We start from the raw sequence: 11796 nt of genomic DNA on the forward strand, positions 1-11796 counted from the left end.
GCAGTTGCGTATTCTGGGCTTGTTTATTTATTTTTCTGTCACTGCTGGGGTTGTCTGAAATCTACCAGCAAAGCCTCTCCATCTGTTCTCACCAGCCATTTCCTGCCATTACAGATATTCTCCAACATGGAAGGACAGCAGTTCTCAGAAAACAGAGGGAAGCTTGGAAAGATTGTTTATCTTTCCAGCAGAACTGGCCTTTCGTGGTGTGGTCACAAGAGTGGAAGCAGTGTCCCCATGGGGACAGAATTGGGGAGGGGGCAGATTCTGGAGAAGCCTTTGGGCTGCCTGCTGTGCTGCACACATGTCCTTGGTGTGGTGTGTGCCTCACTCCTGTCATGTGACACATCTGGGGCTGGAAGTCTTTGCAGTTGAGTAGCCACTAACCCTGTTCTGTTGGTAGACAAAGTGGTCTATAACTCGCACAGATGGCTGTGTGGGTGATTCCTTCCAGAACTGACTGCAGTCAAAGTTCCCATGTGGATGAAGTGGTGGTCAGACATGGCGGGTGCTTCTCAGGAGAACCTGATAATGGGAGGTCTGGGTCTGGGCTCAGGACCATGCGAATCTCAGGTGTTGGTGCAATTCTTTGACTGAACTGGCCTATTCCCCAAGAAAATCTAGCTGAGTTGAGACTCAACCAACCAACCCCTGAGAATCTGGAATTGGGACTCAAAGGAGCAGCAGGCCGTGGGGGAGAATGTACCTAGCCAGTCAGGCTGCTTGGTTGCTAGGTTCCATGGCTTCTGGGGAAGCTCTGCCCTATCTTAGACCTTTATGTAATTCTTTCTCCCGCCTCGGCAGCTCAGCACTGTCCTGGAAGCTTTCTGGGGCCACCTTCTACACTCACCCCAAGGATATTAGGATGTTAGTATGGAAGGGACTCTTCAGACCGCAGTCATATGTCAGACAGCTCTGCCTTGATGGCCCACACTGACATCACTGGAATTGGTGCCCATCTGAGTTTGAATTGGAACTCATCTGAGTTTTACGATACCTGTGACTTAGTTCCTTGCCAGAGTGGCCCTTGTCCCCACCCAGATATCAAACCTAGATCTTTTTTTAATAAACCCTTGGATGTATTCTGGAATAAGAACAACAGTTACCATTTAGCGAATGATTTGCAGCAATCCAATGGACCACACCTGCCTGTGTTAGTATCAAACAGGCACAGAAGTCCCATGCTGAGAGGTTTGAATGTAACCTGAGCACTCAGGTCCAAGCACATGCCAGACCTATGGGCATGGCCAACCTTTCCTTCCATGGTGCTGGTTTGGGGCATGCCCAGGCCCTGGAATCTCTTGCCTGGCTGGACCCATGTACCTCCAGTGCTTCTCACTGGTCTGGTCCTTTGGTCTCCTCACCCTGATCTGAGTTTTCAAATGTCAGTCCCCACTGGAACTCTTTGAAGTCCTCCTGGTTTACTCTTGCTGACCTCAAGCTGAAGGATAGAAGAATCAGAACGCTGGCCAGCTAACTACAGGTCTATGTTCTGACTACCAACCCACGCTGCCTCGCTGAGACATCTTCCTTGTTGGCGCAATAGGGACCCTGATAAAGCATTGCTTACTTAAGGAGAGGGTTGAAAAGGACTTGGTAGCGCAGTGACTGGGGAGGCTGAGAGGGGAGGAATGTTTCAACCCAAGAGTTTGAGGCCAACTTGGGCAGCAGATCAGAGGAAGACCTTATCACAAAGAACAAAACAAAACAAAAACAATAACCAACAACAGAGAGAATGGGGACAGAGAGGTACATGTTACTCTGGGAGGCTGGCTCAGTTCTTCCTGGGATGTTTGCACTGTCTCTCCATCAGGGCTCCATCATCTGGGGTGACCGCTGTTCCAGGGCGGGAAGCAAAGGCTGGGTACCACAGTGATTAGCTGAGGCTACCATATTGCATGTGGAGCTGATCTGGAGTCCTGGTGTTCAGAGCTTGCCAGCTCTGCCTCAGCTGTGGCCAAGCAATGACAAGACCCAGAGACAGCAGGAGAAAGGCGGCCAATGCCAAGCCCGGTGCCTGGGAGGGTGAAGCGCTCCAGCACTCCGTTCTGTCCTGTGGGGCCCGACTCTTAGGGTACCCTGGAAAAATGACAGCCTAGGCCCCACCACAGTTTCTACAACAATGAGAATATTTATTTTCTTCAAACAGTAAAAATAATATTTTTCTCTCTTTTGTAAAAGTACCATCACATTCCATTTTCTTAAATAACAAAATCCTAAAAATATATATTAAATTGTATACAGTGTCACACTTCATTTTATATTTTAAAATACATGATGTTTCTATTTTATTCTCAAAGTTGCATATTAAAAGCGTATTTACAAATAAAGCCTTGTCATCCAAAATCATATCCCTGCTGGAGGGTGAGATTGGAAACGGGAAGGTCTTGGTGCCATGAAGGTGGCAGGATGGCAGCTCCCTGTGCTGGCTAGAAAGGATTCCTCTGTGTATTCCTTCGGACACACCCTCTGACATGAGAGACTGTCCTCCCACTTGTCCGCCCTGCCCCACTCAGCCTCGGCCAGTGTGCTCAGCTCCAGCTTGGCAAGACAGGAGCCTGTGTGAGGTCTCCAGGTTCTGTTGGCAGACCAGGGTGGGGTGCAGCTGGCAGGTCCCCCCACCCTCAGCCAGAGCAGCTAGGTTGAGAGTAGCCTGGAGGTAGAAGAGGACAGTAAACAAAGACACAAAGGGACCAATCGGAGGTTAACAGTTCCCAGGGTAGTACGCAAAGCAGACCTCAAACACCAAGCAGGAGATTCCAGACACAGAGCCAGGTAACCATGGCAGCTTGTGGAGTGAGGAGCTGGCCTGGGAGACCTGTGTGGCCCAGCAGAGAGGCTGACAGAGTCTGGGAGGCCATCCACTTCTAAGTGCTCTGAAGGTCAAGTGTGGACTGTCCTTGGCAACAGGCTGAGGAGGAGCATCAGGTGGGGTCCCGCTGGGATGACAGTGAGGCATGGGGTGGCACCTGGCCCAGGCACATCCCATGGGCTGGCCCCGAGGCCAGGACAGCTGTACCCGCCAGAGCTTTGATCTTCGAGAGCTTTTGGCTGAGGAGTCTGAAGCCAGAGCCCACATTTTGAAGGTCTGGGCTCCTTGCTCACTTTAGGTGGCCTCAGCCCCATCCTTGCCGATGTGGGAGAGGACACAGGCTTCTTTCCCACTCTGTCTCTGCTTTGTAAGCAGTGAGACAGGAAGGGAAGAGCACAGAGCACCTATGCCTCCAGCTATGTCTCTGAGGGTCAAGCAGTCTCTTCTGAGCTGCTCTTCTCCCTCAGGTTTACCTCTGCGCCTGGCTCCAGGCGGGTGTTTACCAGCACAAAGGCCCTCTGTGACTGGCTGTCTACAGGTTCTAACAGACTGTGACTATCATTTCTGAAGTCTGGCCTGGATGATTTACAGCCCTTCCCACTGTCCCCTGCTGTTGTTGGATGTGGGCTGATTTTCCTTGGGTGCCCCCCAGCCTCCAAGAGGAAGTGGATCCTGCAGGGCTGGGCTGGGCCAGGCCAGCAGCAAGAAGAGCGTGGGCACATCCATTGCCCTTCCTGGGGACACCAATACAGGGCTGCTGAGCTGCAGCTGCCACCACACTGGGGCTTGGCTTCCTGTGTCTCAGATATGAAGAAGCAGGTGAGCGGTGTCCGAGAGGAAGCCAGGAGCCAGCGATATGAGCTGAACAAATGTCCTGGCCAGCAAGCCTTCCCGGGGAAAGAACCCACATCCTCTATGTACTATGCACATGGCACTCTTGTTCTCAGGGGAGAGCCTGCAAATGGTATGGACAGCCTGGAGTGGAACCTGCTCCTGTCAGTCTATTTCCAGTGCTCTTCGTATGTGGTGGGCCTGTCTTCACACCCAGGAGCCTGTAGCCTTTCCCAGATCAAAGTGAGAAGATGACCCCCAGTAGCTCTGTACTCCTGCAGGCCTCTCATAAGAGCTGGGCCAGCACCCCAGCCCACTGTAGAGATAGAGTGTTCCTCCTCCAGTTGCCTCTCTACCCATCAACTCTGGTCACTGCCTTGCCTGTACTCGTGCTGCCTCTCCTTGAGGATGATTCCCAGATGGTCCCATATAGTCCTGGGGGGCAGCAGCTGCAGATGAGATGCTCAAACCCTACGAAAGGCCTCAGTGGCAGTGGCTGAGACTCAGGGGAGGTGAGCATGGGGTTCCAGGAGAGCAGAGGCTCAAGGGCTGGCAGGACAGTGACCAAGGTCCACTTTTAGGGCACAGGCTGTTCCTCTCGGCTGCTGCTGACAAAGGCCACTCCAGACTGAAGGCCTTCTCAATCAGGGAAGTTCCTCTCAGAGCTGCAGCTGGGGCTCTCAGTCTTTCAGCCTCTCCTGGGGGGATCTCCAGTTCCCAAGCCTGGCCTTTTCCTGCCAACTGCTGTCATCTGCCTCCCTGTCTAAGGGACAATGTGGCAAGACAAGAGCCCTTACTCCTAACTATTCTGTGCCCATGATAAGGGACAAAGGACAAAGCTCTCGGTAGTTTTGATCTTCTTTTAAAATAATAGACGCCTCATGTAGGAACCACAGATGCTGCCCGCATGCTCTTTCTCCGCCCCCTTTCTGGAAGTCCTGGGATAGAACCTAGGGCCTGATGTACGCAAGGCAAGCTCTCTACCACTGAGCTACTGCCCCAGCTCCATGCTACAGCCTGTCTTTAAACTCCTGATTTTGAAGTAAGATTTGGCTGAGGACAGAAAGACAGGCTGAATTCAGATTCCACAGGATTGGGAACTACTTGAGGGCCTGGTGAGTTAAGTCTAGTATACAAGAAGTTCACTGTGCCTGTTCCATGGACAAACAGATGGACCAATCCTCAGGCTTGCCCCATAGGTCAGTGGGTATTGAAAAGAACCCTTTAGAAAGAAAACATCTCCTGTGGCCCTGTTCTCAGTCCCCTCAGACTAGATGACACATCTTAGCACCAGAGAAAGCTCCAAGGCTAGACCGGGCCTCTGGGGTGCTAATGCCCCTGAGAACACACTTGGTGGGGAACCAGGCCAACCTTTAAGAAAACCTGAGAATTCTTTCCATCTGGCTCTGTTCCAAACTGTAAAGATCAGGGGAAACTAAGTTGTATGTGGACAGAATAGAGAAGAAGCAAGAAAACTCATCATACACTACACCTACCCACCACCACGAGTCTTCTAGAATGAGGCCCAGCTGTGTCCTCTCAGCCCAGCCTGGTCTTAACATCCCCAGTGGAGACAGTTGCAGGGCAGCCAGGCTGTAGGTGATGGAGGGCTCCAGGCTGTACTGCCTCTGCAGCAGGGCGCCCCAAAGAGATGGAGGTGAGTGGAGGGGCAGGGGAGTTCTCAGAGGAAAGGGCCCCAGCAAGCCTGAGCTTAGAGTGGAGTCTCCCATCCAGGTGTGGCCGGGCTTCAGTCACTCACAAGGGGATTACGGTCATCTTGTTGACTCTGACCCTTGAGCTTCTTCTTAAAGATGGAGATTGTAGTGGAAGGTTCATAGAAAATGGTCCAGATTTCCCCAGAAGTCCCAGACTGACGACAGTCCCTAAGGTCTCCTGAAGCAGGAACACGATGAGATCTGTCAAACAAAAACAGATTTTCCAGTAGATCTGAAGAAAGCACTCAAACAGCCTCCTCCCGAGGCTCCTGTACCTGTGACACTGCCTGTGGGGCTAGGCCTTGGGAAGGGCACTGGCTGCCTTAGAGAGTTAAGGATGAAGGCTGGGTGTGGTGATGCACATGTGCACTCCCAGAGCTCGGGAGGAGAGGCAGGCAGATCTCTTGAATTTGAGGTCAGCCTGGTCTTCATAATGAGTTTCAGGACAGCCAGGGCTATGTAGTAAGACTCGGTTTCAACAAACAAACAATCAAACAAACAAGGATGAAATATGTGGACGGTGGAGAAGTGGCCTGTGGGCACGGAGGCCGGCAGGGCAGGGTAAAGAGTACTGTCTGCCAATGCCATTTAGAGGGCCACCCACCTAACAGGGTAAGGGAAAAGTCCTGACTGAAGCAGCAAGCCCTGACATCAGCCCTGCTCCTAGTCCATCCTGCTCTTCCCCTCCTGACAGGAACAGGGAGGCTGCAGAGGGGTTCCAGTGTTGAGAGGAGTCAGGCATGTGCTTTAGGGCCTCAGCCCTGCTTCAGTCTGCTGTGAGACACTGGGCCCTGAGGGACTTCCTCGGATGTGAGTTGTAACATTAAAATTCATACTGGTCCTCTGAGGGTGCAGGCTCTACATCAGTGAGGTCTGCCAACCACGGCTAAAAAGCCTTGAAAAGAAGCTCTGTCTGTGCGGACACACGCAGACACTTCTCTTTCCCAGCATTCACAGCAGCAGAGCGTTGGGTAGGGTGGGAGCTGCAGACCTGCTCTAGAGTACACACCCTACGGGAAGACGTGTTATGTCCAGTCCTACACCATTTTACCAAATGGATTTAGGAGATTTGGGCTTTGGCATCCATGTGGTGTTCTGAAACTGACACTCCCTCACATTTCACTCTCTGCATGTCTGTCTGTCTGTCTGTCTGTCTGTCTGAAAGGTGGTTCAGCCAACAACAATAAGGATAGTATTTCTACTGAAAAGGTTCAGAGTGCTGCAGGGGGAGGTCAGTAGAGTGGCTACAGCCGGCTTTCAGGGGTAAACATTTGTGGAAGAGGCAAATGGGACAAGGCCTGACCACAGCCCCACGTTCAGGGAGGTCTGTAAGTGGGTGTCTAGAGACAGCAAGAGCTCTCCAGGCACACAGACAGCACTGCAAGAGAATGCCTTTGCTTGGAAGGCAATGCACACAGAAAGCTATTTCTTTCTTCAATTTTGTTAGAACTGATGGGTAAAGCCTTTGTATGTTTTCTTTTTGTCTTTGAGATAGGTTTTAGTTTTTGTGTTTTTGTTTTGTGTCACTTTGTGGCCCAGGCTGGCCTGGGATTTATTAGTAGAAAAGGCTGGTTTCAAACCAGTGAACCAAATCATTCCAAACATTTAGTCACAGGTGGGGAAGGGTTCATGGTCCACAGCCTCACCCAGGGGAGGAGAGGGAGCCACTGTCTTCAGGGGTGTAGCTGGTGATAAGTTGCTCACGCTCCTGTGAACAGGCAGTGTAACAACTGTAGCAACACTCCTGTCCGCCTACTGCACAGGGAGAGCACAGGCAGGAGCTGTGGTACCTAGCAGAAACAGGGACTTGATAAGGTGCCCATATTGGTCTCAGTCATAACCCTCCTGCTTCAGCTTTCTAAGTAGCTAGGATTTCGGGTGTATGCCACTGAGCACGGCTTAAATATATGTTGAGAAATAATGTGTACTTACTGGCACACTGGGGATAAAACAGTTTGGGCATACACAGGCCAACAGCCTCAGACACTAACAGAGGGCACAGGGAGCTATGGCCCAGGAATGAAAGAAGGCCTGGGCACGTGCAAGCCCACGGGGTCCTGGGCATCAAGCAGTACTGAGTGAAGCAAGAGCTCAGGTGTCAGTGCTGCACTAACCAAGGTCTCCACAGCAAACAGCCATTACTGCAGAGTCCATGGTTGGGCAAGTGCTGAGAACACGTGACTGCTACAAGCTCAGCCTTAAAACGGACACAGCTCTCACCCCTCCAAAGTGCAGGACACGAGGGCCAGGCGAGGGGAAATGTTGGCCCGTGAGTTCGACATGGCGTTGGCACTCAGGAATTCGTGGCAACTGTGGCTGCCACATAGGATCTGTGTAAGACTGAATGATTCCAAACATTTAGTCACAGGTGGAGGAGGGGCTCGTGGGCCACAGCCTCACCCAGGGGAGCTAATGGCAGTCAAGGGCTATTGGAGCAGAGGAAGCCATTGTCTTCAGGGGTGTAGTCAGTGGTGAGCTGCTCACGCTCCAGTGAACAGCTTCACACCCATGTCCATGTGGGCAGCCCTGGCTAAGTGCAGTGGGCCACAAAGTAAAAACAAAAGCAAGACAGAAAGACATGGGAGTGGGATGGCAGCCTGGTGGGGGTGACAGGAACAGGAGGGGAGAAGAGATGCATGGGGTGACTGTGACCAGAATACACTATGTATACATACGGAACTATGAAAAATAAATTGATGAAATTTCTAAGCACTAATTGAAATGTTGAAATTATCTTTGTAAGATTTCCTTGTTTTCTAGAGGCATTAAGAAAAACGCATGGCCCAGGTGGTCATGGCACATGCCTTTAATCCCAGCATTCAGGAGGCAGATGCCAGTGGATCTCTAAGAGTTCTGGACCAGCCTGGTCTACAGAGTGAGTTGTAGGACAGTCAAGGCTACACACAGAGAAACCCTCTCTCGAAAAAAACAAAACAAAACAACAACAACAACAAAAAAACAAAGATAGAAAGAAAGGAAAGGAAAGGAAAGGAAAGGAAAGGATAGGAAAGGAGGGAGGGAGGGGGGGAGGGAGGGGGGGAGGGAGGGAGAAAAGAAGATGCATGGTACTGTCCTAGGAAGCTGGACTCTTAAATACACCTCTCAATACACCTGTTTGGGGGATCAGACAAGCCCCCAAACAGGTAATTGCTGTTTCCTATACCAGGATGGTTTCAACCCTTGCTGAAACCGAGTCTACTGGACACAGCATCCTTCAACCTCAGTGTGACTGGTCCTGTCACCTGTCTCTCTTGGGAGGAGAAGCAGTGTTCTCTGCCTTGTGCTGCCAAGGACTCGGCCTCTGGTATCCTGTTCTGATGTCAAACTGTCCCCAGACAGATGAAGAAGCAACAGAAGAAAGACACTGAGCTCTGCCTGCACTTCTACTCACTTAAATGTGACGTGCAGAAGGATCTTCGCTACAACGGCTGTGACCGTGAGGATGAGGAGGGTCGCCAGGCCGTAAACGGTCCATCCTGCAAGTGCAAAGCACAGTTCACCAGATTTGTCTTCACTTTCCAAAGGAGACTGGCAGCTCAGGGGCAGAAGTGGCTCTGGGGGTCCTGCAGGTGGGAGCAGCCAGCAAACCTGGCAGCAGGAGCAACTCAGGGCTGGGGTGAGCATGGAGCTTTCATATGACCTTGCCTTGTTTGTTTTGAAACTCCCTCTGGTAAAACCTGGACACTAGAGTTAGGGCTCAAAGGGGCTCGGTAAATTTGTCTGCCACTGGAACTGAGCAGTGAGTGACTTAGAAATCTTACAGTCCCAGTTTTCTCATCTGAGCAGCGGGAAGCCAGATGTGTAAAACACTACTGGAATCCACAGCCAAACAATGTGGGGCTGGAGGTCTCTCTCCCCAGCCTTCTGTGGTGAAGTCTTCTAGACCAAATGACAGACGGCAGTCCTCAGTGTACCAGCCCACTCAGGGACGCGTCCTCAGCGGAAAACCAGGAAACTACACTAGCGTAGCCAGAGCAGACAATGGCCAGTGGTCTCCCCTGCAGGGCTTCTCTTCAAAGCTCTCGGCACCCCTGGCAGTCCTTCCCCTCCCCCACTGGTAACCCACAGGAAACATGCACAGTATTGTCCTCACATCTGTGTGCACTGCACTCTGCAGAAGTGGAGCAGTGTCTGGCCGTATGCTGCCCACACTTGGAGAGCGGGCTTGTGTGTCCGGACAAGAGAGGGGCAGGGCTTTGTCTGGCTCAGTGTATGGCCCATTGTTTAGTACAGTACATGGCACCTCAGAAGGAATTCTGTATCTTTAGTATCACTCCCCCCTCCCCCCCCCCCCCCCACTGGTGCATGTTTTATCACTGAGCCGACCTCCAGCCCTGTATACACCTCCTGAGTCCTCGGATTTGAAGAGCTTTACCTCAGGGCTCTAGAAAGATGCTTTCACAAGATGGTTTTTTTATGAAGAGACCATCTTAGCTGCTAATCGCAGTTACCGAAGGCACACAGAAGCTATCTTTTTAGGGGAGCTAAGCTAAGGAAAGCATTTCTCTCAAAGGCCGTGCAGACTAGAGGTTGCAGGGCCAATATCCCACCCTGTGTCTGAAGGGGAAGCACCCACAAGCACCTTTGTTTCCGTAAGTGTTAAAAGAACTACCTTCCACTCTGTGGCCGCTGGCCCCAACTGATGGTGCCCAGGAATGGCTACCTGGGGCGGTCTGCGGCGGGCGGCTGGGACTGGAGGTGATGACATAGAGAACTTTGGAAGAGTGGGCAGCGCTAACACTGAGGTTGGCTTGCTCGGTGATCACCTCTGCCAGGGTCTGGTTGATAGCAGGCGTCTCCTGTGGCAGTTCTTCCTTGGTGGCTAGGAGAGCAAAAGAATCAACCATACAAAACTGAGTATGACAGCAGGAGGGAGGGTGGTCCTCTGAATGGGATGAGGCCTTTTCTATTTTTCTTTCTCTGTGTGTGAGAGGATGTTCTGCATGTGTGTAGGTGTACACGTAGGCACAAGGTGAATGCTGGGACTCATCTTGAACACCCCTCCTTGTTACTCAGTGAGGCAGAATCTAAAAATGCACAACTCCCCAGTGTGGCGAGTTCTAGGACTCCCATCTCCACCTTCCAAGGCTGGAATCAGATAGAGGCCACCACGCCTACTCAGAATTTATATGCATTCCAGGGCGCCTGCTCAGCAATCACCTAAACACTGAACTCAGTACTTTCCTCTTTTTGAGACAGGGTCTCATATAGCCCAGGCTAGCCTCCAGCTATGTAGCTGAAAATGACCCTGAATTGTTAATCTTCCAGCTTCTCCTACCCTCAAGCTGGTCTTACAGATGTGTGGCATTACTCCTGCTTGAGGAGGCCTGACGGGATTCAAGGAGAGATGGCTGAGCCTCGGGTTGAGACTGGTCTCTTCAGATACTGAGTCCATGTTCTTGTTTCCCCAGCTTCATGCTTGCAGGACCTCCTTGTTGTGGCAAACCTGACCACACCTGCTCCAGTCTGTCCCACTTCCTGTAGCCCATTAACCAAATTTTTTTTTAAAAGATTTATTTATTTATTTTATGTATGTGAATATACTCTAGCTCTCTCTCTTCAGACACACCAGAAAAGGGCATCAGATCCCATTACAGATGGTTGTGAGCCACCATGTGGTTGCTGGGAATTGAACTCAGGACCTCTGGAAGAGCAGTCAGTGCTCTTAACCACTCAGCCATCTCTCCAGCCCCCCAAATTTTTTAAGTTGTGCGGTCCGATACCTGTGCTTCTTCTCAGAGGCTAGCAAAGGCTCCTGTCAGGGGGCAGAGGGTGTATTTCTGAGGAATGATGGTAGATTAGTCTGCAAGACTGCCTGCTGTTTGGGAGCAGGAGGATGGATGAAATGACCACTTGGGAGCCTTCCAATTCCACCCCTCATCTCCTTTTTTATCTATCCATCTAGCCTATCTACACAACTGCCACTGAATCTACTAACGCGAGCCTGAGGAGAGGGCCCAGTGGCCTGCTCTTCCAGTGGACCTGAGTTCGGTTCTCAGCATCCATTCCATGTCAGGCAGTTCACAACTGCGTGTCTATGCCTCTAGCTCCCGGTAATTTGATGCCCTCTTCTAGCCCCTGAAGCACCCCACATATGTGGTATATGGTATACACTCATAGTCATAAATAAAACCTAAAATAAGTGAACAAAATTAATATAATAGTGAAATTGAAATATAAACCAATTGTGCACTGGAAGGTGAAGTGTTGTTCACTGGAAGGTGGGGTGTTATGCAGTGGAAGGTGGGGTGTTGTGCAGTGGAAGGTGGAGTGTTATGCAGTGGAAGATGGGGTGTTGTGCAGTGGAAGGTGGGGTGTTGTGCAGTGGAAGGTGGAGTGTTATGCAGTGGAAGGTGGGGTGTTGTACAGTGGAAGGTGGAGTGTTATGCAGTGGAAGGTGGGGTGTTGTGCAGTGGAAGGTGGGGTGTTGTCCAGTAG

General features: G+C 51.2%; 1 protein-coding gene across 1 annotated transcript in view; it reads right to left on the reverse strand.

Moving 5' to 3' along the window:
- Positions 1-2111: 2111 nt before the first annotated feature.
- The window catches only part of Kremen1 (kringle containing transmembrane protein 1), a 72551-nt gene continuing 62866 nt past the window's right edge, over positions 2112-11796 (reverse strand). Inside the window, exons 7-9 of the mRNA XM_028758121.1 lie at positions 9971-10180; positions 8750-8834; positions 2112-5559 (exon numbers count right to left, since the gene is read on the reverse strand). Coding sequence (XP_028613954.1) covers positions 5391-5559; positions 8750-8834; positions 9971-10180 — 464 coding nt within the window. The 3' untranslated portion in view covers positions 2112-5390. The remainder of the gene's footprint in view (positions 5560-8749; positions 8835-9970; positions 10181-11796) is intronic.

Source organism: Grammomys surdaster, unplaced genomic scaffold, assembly GCF_004785775.1.
Source record: "Grammomys surdaster isolate TR1022 unplaced genomic scaffold, NIH_TR_1.0 126187, whole genome shotgun sequence".
In the NCBI taxonomy this organism is placed as follows: Eukaryota; Metazoa; Chordata; class Mammalia; order Rodentia; family Muridae; genus Grammomys; species Grammomys surdaster.